The 13,245-nt window shown below is 44.0% G+C and overlaps 1 protein-coding gene across 1 annotated transcript; it reads left to right on the top strand.

The window, feature by feature from the left end:
* The first annotated feature begins 8,863 nt into the window (after window positions 1-8,863).
* On the top strand, window positions 8,864-13,022 carry hmx3a (H6 family homeobox 3a). The gene is made up of 2 exons (XM_061837625.1): window positions 8,864-11,428; window positions 12,376-13,022. Exons 1-2 carry the CDS (start codon window positions 11,131-11,133, stop codon window positions 13,020-13,022), a joined length of 945 nt encoding a protein of 314 aa, XP_061693609.1. The 5' UTR covers window positions 8,864-11,130.
* The last annotated feature ends 223 nt before the right edge of the window (window positions 13,023-13,245 follow it).

The raw sequence follows: 13,245 nt of genomic DNA, 5'->3' as shown, positions 1-13,245 counted from the left end.
CCCAACAGTGTATCTGCCTGCAATAACTGTCTGAGTGAAACATTAGTTCCAACTTGGTTCCTGGTGGAACTTTTCTCACTCTCTTTTTTTTTGTCGCGATGGAGCTTCAAGGCAGATGTATTTAGCGTTTGCGCATTACCCCAAAAGGATGTGAGTGTGATATCTCCTGGTCTAAAAACTTTCTGTGTAGGTAAATTATGTTGATTCTAAGTGTAGACAAAAAGAAAAAGGATTTTATGGATTCTTCATGTACTTTGGAGTAACCAGACTATATATAACAGCCAGGAAAGTTGTAATTTGACATGGTTTTGGAGGAAATATGAAATATAATGGAGTTTGAGGTACTTCACGTTCAGTTTTGTTGCTTTCGGTGCCAATTTGCTGACTCATTCTCGGCCAGACTTCAGTAGTACCAGCGTGCGTCGCTTCTTATTTTGGCGAGAGCCTTTATCATCCTGAAATGAACCCTTCTACTGGGCTTTCAGTGCACCTCTTCGTACACTCCTTCGCACGCTACACTAACAAAGGCCGTAGCGTGCCTTCGCCGCTAATACAGACTGGTATTCAATCTCGGCTCAATTGCCACGGCTGACCCGTGGACACCGGGAATACGTCTTTAGCTTTAAGGCTTTCGGGAATGGATCTACAGCGGGCCACGCGGGGGGAAGAAATAAGCAGCCAATGTAAGCAAGCGGGAAATAGTTTTTCATAAATAACCCGCACGACAGCGGGCTTTCTAATGGCGCCAGGGGGCGCATAAAGGCGTATGTTGCCCGTTTCTCCCCTATCAAAGGAAAATAGAAAAGCAAATATGGAGCGGCGCTGACGGAAGACTCCCATGCGCCGGTCGGTTGAGTGGTGATCGAGTCGGGCGCTAAGGCGGCAAAGTGATTGCTAGCCTAACGTCGTCGGTCTGTACACTTGCGGGGAGAAGAATGCCCCTTCTTCACATCCAGTCAATTGGTCAATAACTGCCCCCCCCTCCTCCACATCCAATGGAGAAGAATGTTGATTTGATTTGCGCTTATGTTTTTACAAATAATCAATGCTCCCTTTTCACTAATACAAGGCGATATCACATATGTCACCAGAAAAAGGAATGAAGTGAAAGAAGCGTTAATGACAGTGGCATTGATGGGAAATAAAAGATAAATAGCAGTGCAGGGGAGGGGGAGGAGGTTACAAGTGCAGAATCTGAGTAGTACGAGGATGCGCAAGTGTTTTAGGATTAATATCGAAAGTGTTTGTTGAGCTAATAATGCTAAAAAATGCGTATGGCATTCTTGCTCTGTCATAAAAACATTTGATTGGGCCCTTTGGTGTTACAGCTGCTATTTGATGCTATTATTTATATCTCCGGCTGACGTCAAGTCCCCCTGAGTCACAATCGGTTATTTATTGCTATTAAATGGTTAATTTTCACGTATGCCCCCCGGGTCTTTGAGGCCAATAAGATGTGAGGAAGATCGAATTGTCACGGCTCTGCTCTGCGTGCTTGATTTATTAAGAAAGCAGTTTTGAAGGACCCCTTCAGATTTCGTGCTGGTCCCCATCCCGTTTTTTTTTTGTTGTCTTTTTTTTTTTTAATTAATTTGAAGTTTATTTCACTTTCAGATTGGCATTTAACAAATCTACTTGGGAATGAACTGAAGAAACTGAAAAAGGGTAAACATGACCAAAAAAAGCATGGAAAATGGCAAACATTCTACTGACGAATTTTACAAAACCCGATAAACTTTTGTCATTTTTTTGCACCAAAATTTAAAGATACATTTAACAAACAAAGTACATATAACGCAGTCCAGGGTGCCCGTGTAATCGAGTGCCCGAGGCCCAGTTTGGCTCTGACAGCTGCCGGGGTCGGGAGATGAGTCGCAGTGTGGCCAAACAGACGGAGATAACGGGACAAACAAACGGCAATTACTGTCCGTCATGGTGAAGGGGGGGGACACTTGACACCCGCCGACCAAAACACTGGGGTCGGGCACGTCATGTGGGCGGAGAAGACACCGGTGTTGATGTTAAGAAGGAAAGTGCATCTGCGGAGTCACTGCCGAGGAGAAACTCCAGCTGAGGTGGAGAATCTTGTTCCTGTTTGTATTTTCAGACCCAGACTCTTGAGAAGAAGGGCAGAAATATTTGCTCAGGCAATTCTTTGATACCTTGAATCATTGATGCAGTAGTAAACCACTTCCACTATTTTCCTGGAACATGATCGATTTCCTGAACTTCCAAAGTCCTCAATAAATTGATGTCAGGAGTGTCTAAACTACGGCCCGGGGGCCGTTTGCGGACCACCTTCCATTTTTTGCCGGCCTGCGACATGCATTCAAAATAACATTGGACCCGGCCCGCATCACGATTTTTCTATTTGAAGCGTGGTTGTATCACCAATATCCCCAATAAGTGTGACACCCCTGACAACTACTAGAATTATAAAAAAAAATTCAGCGCCGAGGTGGCTTATCATGCTTTATGTCGTTGTTCATAGCCGCTGCCGTCCGTGATGAACAACACCGTCGAGCCGGGGCACTTTACGGTGTTGTCGTTGCATGCAGCTGAGTGCGGCATTGTTGGCAGCATTGCCGTCCGCGAGCCCGACTCCGTCCAACGCGCACATCGACACATTTAGCACGCTTGTCATACGTATGCGGTTCTTTTGTTACGTTATGAGTGATTAATTACGTGGTCCCCCCCAAACTATTTTTTTTTTGTGGCTGTATACACACCTACCTGTCATTTGGAACCCATGAAGCTCTCGTCTATTGCACCCGTGCAATCCATTTTTCACAACGAACCGGGTCTCTTGCAAATTTATGAAGGGTAAATCCATCCTCCCGAGTGTTCAACCAATGTCCAGCAATGCAACGAGCCGGTATTTTGGCGAACACGAAGGAACAACGAGCTACCTTCCCGGAGGTAAAACTAATAGGAACAAACGAGTCCACTTGAGGCGGTCCTGTCATGTACGCCACTTCCTGCTACTTCTCGAAAACAAATCCCTCGAGAGAATTTTTATGGCGGGAGTTAACAAAAAGCTGTATACGTCAAAATCATGTTTTGTAGTGAAAAAACGCATGGGTGCATGTCGGCTGCCGTTTTTCATTAATAACATACTCAACATCATCCATTTCATAACAGTGGCCCTTTAAATTCATGCAGTGGCAGAAAACTGAATGGTCCGTGTTGAAAACCTAGAACCCATACAACACCCCATTTCCCTGTGTGTAAGCATACATAAGAAAGAGAAGCAAAGGCGGAATTTAAGACCTGCAGAACTGTATTTAAATATGAGACAAGTATTGTATGTAGACTTAGTGAGCCATTATTGGTATTTTTCCACCGTGAACCGAAGTAGACCGAAGCCATCCAGATTTTGAGGTGCAGCAGTTCTTAGTCCACAAGGGATTACGGATTTCTCCGGTCCTTGGGTTCCAACACTTTGTTATCCATCACTGCTAATCGTTTGTTCCTTATTTGGTTTGAAATCAACGGCATGTTCATCCATCCATCCATCCATCCATTTTCTTTGCCGCTTATCCTCACGAGGGTCGCGGGGAGTGCTGGAGCCTATCCCAGCTGTCAATGGGCAGGAAGTGGGGTACACCCTGAACTGGTTGCCGGCCAATCGCAGGGCACATCGAGACAAACAGCTGCACTCACAGTCACACCTAAGGGCAATTTAGAGTGTCCAATTAATGTTGTGTGTTTTTGGGATGTGGGAGGAAACCGGAGTGCTCGGAGAAAACCCACAAAGGCACAGGGAGAGCATGCAAACTCCACACAGGCGTGTCCGCGATTGAACCCGGGTCCTCAGAACTGTGAGGCCAACGCTTTACCAGCTGATCCAGCGTGCCGCCGAAATTAAACTAACAATACAAAAAAAAAAAAACGTCCCCCCCCCCCTCACCCAACTAAGCTTTTTTTTTTTTTTTTTTTTTCGGCTGAGCGCGCTCACCCCGGCCACAGTTTGATATTGTTAAGTGTCTTTCAATAGCTCCCCCGATTTCACACTTTCCAAACGACCCGCGATAATCAGGTCATTAAAAACGAGCCCCGTTCGCACGCACATGCGACACACTTCCGAGCCCGGGCCTCATCTGAATCACAAATGAAGCTCTCCAAAGCGCTTTCTCACACTGAAAGATGTTTTTTTTTTTTTTTTTTTTAAAAAAAAAGGTAAACCAACTCCATTTTTTTTTGTGTGTGTGTTCATTTCCAGATTAGCCTCGTCGTTGTGTGAAGTAAAGATAGTAACTGCGGCAAAAGGGTGAAGGGATCCTGTCAAAAGTGTACTCGATTTTCTTAATTCATCCCTCAGGAGCGGATAAGTCTATCAATCTGTTAAATTGGAAAGCCATTAGGAGGCCTGCTTGATGTGTTTCAAGCTGTTAAGTAGAATCTGATTGATTGTTGTTCCTCTGATGGGATATGCTGATCTAATCTCACTGTGTGCACATTTGCAATAAATTACACAATTCATTTCCCCCATTTAGTGGGAGGTGGGGGGGGGGATTTGCACCTCCAGGCATGCCGACGCTCTGCAGGCAAAAGAGCACGGGGCCTATTTTATGGTGCCATTTTGCCAGCCGGCCTCCCTTCCCGCGCCCTCCGCCCCTGCGGAAAAATCGAAGCATAATCAAGGTGTATGTTTAGAAAATTTACTGTTATAATTCCCCCCCCCACCACCACCTCCACCGTAATCTCTTCCATTTTCCCCGCCGCCGCCGCCACATAGATCATCATCTAAAAAGAGAGAACGGCTCGCAGTTTAAAATTTATCGGTCTTTGATTCTCAATTATACGTGTTTATGGCTTCATCTGTCTTCGGCGACTTCAACCTTTTCCATTATGGCGGAATATTATTTGTACAGAATCCATTAAATCCGCAAGGCGCGGCTCGAACGGCCGGGGCAGCGGCGATTTGCGGCGGGAAAAGTTTTTGGGGAAAGGTTGGCTTGGGGAAGTGTGGCGCTGTTATGACAGCAGGAATTGCTTTATTGATGGCGTGCTCGTTTGAGCGTCGGCAACCCGTGTCGCGGTCCGATCCTGATCGGGGTTTGATTTGTTGTCGTCCGTTGTCATGACACAGGCAGGCTACGACTTAGTGAATGGCCATGTAACGAAATGCTTTTGCTTTTTCACACGCAACTCCAGCAAATCTTTCACACAGACGCACGGCCTACCGCATTCGGATAACGTTTGAATTAAACACCTGTCCACGAAACGTGTTGGAAGAATTTAGTGTCGGGGAGGAACTTCAAACTCTGGTTTTGGATCTGCTGATCAACCTAAAAACAGTTGAAAGTTTAATAATAAAAATAAGAAAGTCTACACACCCCTCTTCAAATATTTTTTTTTTAGATTAAAAAATTGTCGAGTAAGTTAACTCTATTCAATCATTGCTCAACTATTAGCTGGAATTATGACCTGTTTCTTTCAATTGAACATAACAGTAGATTTTAGGTAGTTGCATAAGTGTGCACACCTCTTATAACTCAGGATGTAACAATGTTCAGAATAAACAATCCATTCATCCATTTCCTTAGCCTCTTATCCTCACAGGGGTCATGGGAGTGCTGGAGCCTATCCCAGCTGTCAATGGGCATAAGGCGGGGTACACCCTGAACCGGTTGCCAGCCAAACGCAGGGCACATCGAGACAAACAGCTGCACTCACAGTCACACCTAAGGGCAATTTAGAGTGTCCAATTAATGTTGTGTGTTTTTGGGATGTGGGAGGAAACCGGAGTGCCCGGAGAAAACCCACAAAGGCACAGGGAGAACATGCAAACTCCACACAGGCGGGGCCAGGATCGAACCCAGGTCCTCAGAAATGTGAGGCCAATGCTTTTCCATCTGCTCCAACGCGCCGCCCCTCTTCAAATCTTTTTTTTTTTTTTTTTTTAGTATTACAAAATTCTAGACCAAGTTAACTCTGTGCAAAACCTGTTCACCTATTAGTGGGAAATGTAACCTGTTTCTTGCAATCGAATTAAACAGTAGGTTTTAGGTAGTTGCACAGGTGTGCACACCCTCATAGAACAGGGATGTGGCAATGTTCAGATGTAAAATGTTGAGGTACAAGACACAGGCTTTTCCTGTGGTGTTCTTTTCTAACCAGTCAAAATGTCTTGCAATTAGGAGTGCTGTGTTTTGAAAAAGGCTGGCAGTGAATGAGTTAAGGATCAATGAATCAATTACACCTAGTTAAAATGGAGCCACAGCAGGCTATAGAGAACGCGCAACTGTCTGTGAATGATATTTAAAGACACTTTTTTTTTTACACTTTGGCATCACGCCATGTCGCTTAAATCCATGTTTTCCGTATAGGAAGTAACCTGATTTCCTGCAATCAAGCCGAAGCGTTTCAGCCCGACGAGACATGAGCTCGTTCGAACGGTCGGCGCGAGACGGCGAGCTAAAAGCTAATCGGCCCGTAATTCAAGATCCGCTCGGCCACTCGCCAATCGATACCCGCAAAAATCCCAATTAAAGAGCGGCGGGTCAGCGGAGGGCCACCGATTTCTCTACAAGTTAAATGCAATACTTAAATCGAAGCAATCTCGGCGTGGCCTTCACGGGTTTAATGGCTCGTCCCGAAAGGAGTGGCCCAGTTAAAAGTGCAAGAAGGACAAAGGGGGCGCCGCGCTTTTTCCAATCGATGCGGGAGCCGCTGCGCAAGCGGCCATTTTCGTCAACTTTACTGATGACTACAAGTGCGCACAAAGACACACCGGCTCGTCTTGCTGTTATTCAAAAAAGGTTTAACCGCAAAACTTGTTTAAGTTGTTTTAGGCAGTACAAATTATGATATATCGCTTTACAGTGGATATCGTTTCCATTTTCTGCCTTAAAATGTACAGATAACATCATCCTGGCTCACCTGTTGCAAGAACACAACAAAAATACCCTTCAAATTTCAGAGATTTCTAAAACTGTCATACTTTTTCATCATTTTTGTTGCTTAATTTAATATTCTACTTCAGCTAAATAAAGTGGTTTGACACTATCTTTCAGACGTTTTATGAATTCTGAACATACGTATAAGCAAGTGTATTTAAAGTGGGGTTTAAAAGTCTACACACCCAGTTCAAATGCCAAATGTGGACTTATTATATATATATATATATATCCGGCACGGTGGATCAGCTGGTAAAGCGTTGGCCTCACAGTTCTGAGGTCCCGGGTTCAATCCAGGCCCCGCCTGTGTGGAGTTTGCATGTTCTCCACGTGTCTGCGTGGGTTTTCTCCAGGCACTCCGGTTTCCTCCCACGTCCCCAAAAACATGCAACATTAATTGGACACTCTAAATTGCCCCTCGGTGTGATTGTGAGTAAGACTGGTTGTTGGTCTCTGTGTGGCCTGCGATTGGCTGGCAACTGGTTCAAGGTGTACCCCGCCTCCTGCCCGTTGACAGCTGGGATAGGCTCCAGCACTCCCACCGACCCTCGTGAGGATAAGTGGCAAAGAAAATGAATGGATGTATGCATATATTACACTAAATAGACTATGCTTTGAATGCATTTCCTTAATAATGCATTGTTCTTGATGTTGTACTATATACTTTATAACAGTACCTTTTTTGTTTTAAGTTGCCTTGTAATTTTTATTTTCATTTTGGACAAAAAAATCTAATTTTTGTTTCTTATTTATCCGACAAATTTCTGCTCTCCTTATTTCTAAAAGTACAGACTCCCTTTGTTCCCCCTTCCGAACATCATACTCCCTTTTTTCTCCTTCCCAAGCTTTAGCCACATTTTTCCCCCCATCGCCCCCAGAATGAATTCTCACAAGATATCAAAACAAAAATCTATATTTAATATGGGGGCAATTACGCCGCAAAGTTGGCTGCACGCGGCCGTTGTCAGCCAAGCGCGTGTTTTTCATCAAACAGGTCATTAGACCGTGATGGATGTAAACCTATAAAGTATCTAAACTGCAGCTTTTAACAAAGCGCCGGCAACACTATCATTTCTCTAATAGAACCTGCTGACCGTGTCATTCCCCGCTGCCATTTGTCATTTTTTTCACCGGCTCTCTGTGAAATAATCAATATCTGGCCGCTTTGAAAAAAATAAAAATCAAAAGTCACGTTAACCTACCCGAGGAAACAAAAATAGACTTATGGGGCTCCAGCCAGAGGCCCGCGTGCTTAACGTCCGTGCAGCGTGCGCCTTTCTTAATCGATGTGTCTGATAGAGTCCGGAATTATTTAAGACTATTCACGCAGTCAAGCTGAATTTACGTTCCACTGGATTTTCCTTGGTGGGAACGACAAAGTCCAAAAGAAATGTACAGCAGAGCACTCCACACTGCTACGATTTAGAGTACAAATAACATTTTCAGGCCTGAAAGTCAAACCAAACCTGACTTCAAATTCTGTGAGACTTCATATTTGTGACGTAAACGTGTTTTGCTTTTTAGTTTGATTTCTTACATTTTTTTTTGAGCAATGGCAAAGAGGGAAAGCGCGAAGTAATGGCACTTACTTCGACACTCATTATACACGAGGAATAAAACATCAGCAGGTGATGATATTCTCTAAAATGGGTGAGTAGTTTTATTTTATTTTTATTACACAGCTGTTAACTCATCATTATCCTTGTACAATAAAATTTGACTTGCAATGTTGCCTGAATAGCTACCCCAAAAAACTGTTTAAAATATGAGAGTACTATAATCAAGCATAATACCGTTTATGAACCAATTTTTAAAAAATGTTAACGACCCCACAACACATAACGAGATTAAAAAAAAAAAGAAAACTGTTATCAAAAAAAAAGCCCCCGCATGTTCATCTGCTCAGCTGTCTGTTGTGGTACCAAGACTGACCAGTAAGAGGGAGCATGGTGCCAATGGTCATCCAGACAAAACTAAAAAATAGTAGAAGAAGAATTCAAAAAGCTAAGGTAAGAATTAGCTTAAGTGGAAACAATATTGAGGTTTTATACTTGTTGTTTTTTCAGACATGTTACACAAACACTTGGCATTAATTTGCTCTTCCGTGTGTTGCTTTCTAACTGGCTGGTCTCACGTTTCACGTCGTAATTACGGCGTTCGTGGCTGGGCTAATTTGGTTTTGACCACAAACACACACACATAATTTGCCATCGCGAATATTGAGCAAGTTCAACATTTCCCATCGTCATCCCTGACTATTTTTTCCCCAAGTAGATGCGTAAGGACAAAAAAAAAAAAAAAAAATCCAGATAATCGTTGAAATAATCCTACAGGCGTTCAATAATCATCCCTTTGACGACTTTGACTCTAATTTAGAACGATTATTGGTACTGTATTTGTGTACTAGACACTTTAGCAGTAGTACCTGTATTTTGCAAAAATTCTAACAGGTATTGTTATAGCTACATTGCTGATGCACAACAATTATAGCCTGTACTACAGTAATGCTGGTAGTACTATGTGCAAGCTACTTCCATCCGGTGACTAAAACGCATGCAATTTGTGAAAAACATCCCTTTTAATAAAAAAAAAAATATATATATTTTTTTTTACCTTTGTGAAGATCAGCAGCTCGGATTATGGATGGATGATTACGACAGTATTTCCTCCACGTCCATTCTCGCGATTCAAAATGAATCATGTCGACCAACAGAGGGCGCTGTCGCCTCACCTTTCCCCATCTACCAAGCCCAGCCCCCCCCTCACCCCCACCCAACAGGTCAATTAATATCAATGAGCGAATATTCATGATACATTTACAACAACGAGCCACAATCCGACGAATGAATTAAGCACATCGATTGGAGACGAATAAATGACCGTTAACCTTGGAAGTGGCCCTCATTTATAGTTAAAACAAAATATATCAATGGATTAGAAATATGAATCTAATCGGCCTTTGGCGCAACACTAAAGAGTGGGCGGCCACATAATTACACAATTTCTATTTTCAGTACAATCTAATCTACTCTAAAGAGCATAACAAGCCCCTTTAGACTTTTTAACCTCGTTTTATTTTTCCTTAAATACTTATTCGAGCTGTTTTGGACAATATACTTCAAAAGTTCCAACTGCATAGTTAATAGTAATTTAGTCACCCTTTTGTCGTACTAATTACTGACTTTTAAAAAAATATATATTTCAGAGGCTGGCTAGTAACTGCAAATTATTTTGGTGTCCACTCCCTGGTGACAAAATCAAGAACACCTGCAACACTATAACACGATTCTTCCTTTAATAATAATGCATATATAGCTTTTTTTGGACTTTTTTTCCGACCATTTGTACCTACATTAGAACCCACTTTTAGTACATTCACGCATTGCAAAGCACCACACCAATCATATCAAAAAATTTTTTTTAAAGTATTATGTTTGCAAATGTGAACGGGTCTCATTTGACGTTGAAGGTGTTCCTAATATTGTGGCCGGCGCTGTTTCTAATCTCTGAACCGTCTCGCAAGGAATCCCCAAATGATCGAAACCGTTCCCATTTATTGCAATCAATCAGAAGTGAACACGACTACGTCTGCAAAGGTACAATTTGTTGATGTCGTAAGATGGCGCGGGTGTACCGAATGAAGTGTCCAACGAGTGTGCGTTATATATGTTGCGTTGAGGTGCAAACGCGTCTTTTTTTTTTTTTTTTTTTTTTGGCGTGAGCAGCCTGGCGCTCATTTGCTGCCTAACGGGACTTTATGAGAGCAATAACACGGGGACACACGCACCCGCACGCAAGCGTTCACACGCACGCCCTGCAGCCATAGAGGGGAGGATGTCCTCTCTCTCTCTCTCTCTCTCCTCTCCCTCTCTCTCTCTCTCTCTCACTCTCTTTCTCTTTCCTCCCTCCTCAGTTTGCCTTGTTCCCATTTGCCATTGAGCGAGCCCAATCGCCTGTACGTTCCGCATTTAACTTGGATGACATTTTGATTTCGTCATTAGCACAGCGGCTCGCGGTTCGGCGTTCGAGCCCCGGGATGATCCATCTGGCACGCTTTGCGCACGCTCGACCGCCTTCCGCCTCTTCCCGTGCTTGCGCTTCGGTTTGAGTTGACGCACCAAAGCAGTGGAAGTCAACACTTGCGCGAAGAAAAAAAAAAAAAACCAAAATAATAATAATAATAATTATTATTATTATTTTTGTTGTTATCGTTCGATCCTCCGCCGCCATGCCGGAGACCACCCAGGAGGCTCCGGCCAAGGACTCGCCCTTCTTCATCAAGAACCTGCTCAACTGCGACAGCAAGCCGGCCAACAAGCCCAAGCCGCCGGCGCTGGGGGTCCACCGGGCGGCCCTGGAGGCGGCGGCCGGAGGCTTTTCCCTGGCGCAGGTGGCCGACTTGGGCTTCCCTCGCTTCGAGCTGCCTGCGCAGCGATTCACTCTGCCCGCCCACTACCTGGAGCGCACCTCGGCCTGGTGGTACCCGTACGCCCTCAACTCCTCGGCGCACATCCACAGAAGTGAAGGTGAGACTTTTCAGATGCACGACATAAATACTGTATTGTACACGAGATAAAGTAAATTCGATTAGATCACATTAAGAGATTAGATAGATAGATAGATAGATAGATAGATAGATAGATGATAGATAGAAGATAGATAGATAGATAGATAGATAGATAGATAGATAGATAGATAGATAGATAGATAGATAGATAGATAGATAGATAGATAGATAGATAGATAGATAGATAGATAGATAGAATTGGTCTTTTTTTCTTTTATGTTTGTGTACATTCCATAGTCATTCACTGCCATGGCATATGTATAAATCTTTTTTTTTTCCTTGTCCCACGAAAACGTTCAAAAATTATCTGGACAATTATGGTCCATATTTTTTTGGGTAATATTATACAGTATATAGGGTGTCCACAAAAACGTCTTCTTTTCATTTTATTTCATTTTAATAGAAAAATGTGTTGCAAGATAATGGATAATGATAAAAGATGTTTTTTTCTTCAATTGTAAAATGACAAATTATTAATGGTACTACTTGAATAATGTTGAATGCAGTTTGTTTGGCCCAATTCATAATATTTGAATGGTGCACCACTCCAAATATTGTAAGTGAACATATATTGTATTGCTATTGTATTGCTGTTAGTATGTTTTTTTTTCCTGGCTGTTTGTTTTATGTCACAGGTGATTACAATCACTGCCAATATAAATAACTCATTGAATGAAGATAAATCCAGGAGTTTGTTGGTCATCGTTAGAAGATTTTAATGGTCATTGATCATTGAATATTGCAGCTGTGCAAGTGCGTTATCGCCGGTGATTTTTAAGGTCACTTGGTGATTAAAATCTCCAAAATGACATCTTGCATGTGGCCACGAAAGACAATAATGACAAGAAATGAATGAGGGAGAAACGCCGCTGTACTGTTATAACATCTGCACTATTCCGCCCGCAGCCGCAGAGAAACTGACAGCCAGAGACTCGTCCCCGACCTCCGGCACGGACCGGGACTCCCCGGAGCTGGTGCTCAAGTCCGAGCCGGATGCCTGCAAGGACGACGACGAGGACGACGAGCGCGCGGCGAGCAAAAGCGGCGACGAGATCATCCTGGAGGAGAGCGACTCCGAGGAGGCCTGCAAGAAGGACGAGCTGGACGACTGGAAGAAGCGCGACGACGACGGCGGGGGAGGAGCTGACAAGAAACCTTGCCGCAAGAAGAAAACGCGCACCGTCTTCTCTCGCAGCCAAGTCTTCCAGCTGGAGTCCACGTTCGACATGAAGCGTTACCTGAGCAGCTCGGAGCGCGCCGGCCTGGCCGCCTCGCTGCACCTGACCGAGACGCAGGTGAAGATCTGGTTCCAGAACCGCAGGAACAAGTGGAAGAGGCAGCTGGCCGCCGAGCTGGAGGCAGCCAACCTCAGCCACGCCGCGGCGCAGAGGATAGTCCGGGTGCCCATCCTCTACCACGAGAACTCTGCGTCGGAGGGCGGGGGCGCCGCCCCCAGCGCGCCCGCCAGCCAGCCGCTGCTCACCTTCCCGCATCCAGGGGTCTACTACTCGCACCCCATCGTCACCTCTGTGCCGCTGCTCAGACCCGTCTGAAAGTACACACACACACACACACACAACACACACACACACACACACACACACACAACAGGAAAGAATAGGAATGAATTAAAAAAAAAGTCAATAAATACAAATATTTTTATACTCAATGAAGAAACGGGGAGGGGAGAAAAACAAAAACCTGCGAAATCTGCAGGGACCTCTTGTTTTAGGGTTTACACTTGATCTGACAATTCAACCACATTATTATTATTAT

Source organism: Syngnathoides biaculeatus, chromosome 12, assembly GCF_019802595.1.
Source record: "Syngnathoides biaculeatus isolate LvHL_M chromosome 12, ASM1980259v1, whole genome shotgun sequence".
Lineage (NCBI taxonomy): Eukaryota > Metazoa > Chordata > Actinopteri > Syngnathiformes > Syngnathidae > Syngnathoides > Syngnathoides biaculeatus.
Note: the sequence above shows the minus strand (reverse complement) of the source record. Positions and strands in the feature narration are given on the sequence as shown.

Excerpts from the sequence above, each read along its gene's own strand:
- hmx3a (XM_061837625.1), top strand. The coding sequence starts at position 11,131 with ATGCCGGAGACCACCCAGGAGGCTCCGGCCAAGGACTCGCCCTTCTTC. Across the intron at positions 11,429-12,375 it reads GCACATCCACAGAAGTGAAG|CCGCAGAGAAACTGACAGCC; the intron begins GTGAGACTTTTC and ends TTCCGCCCGCAG.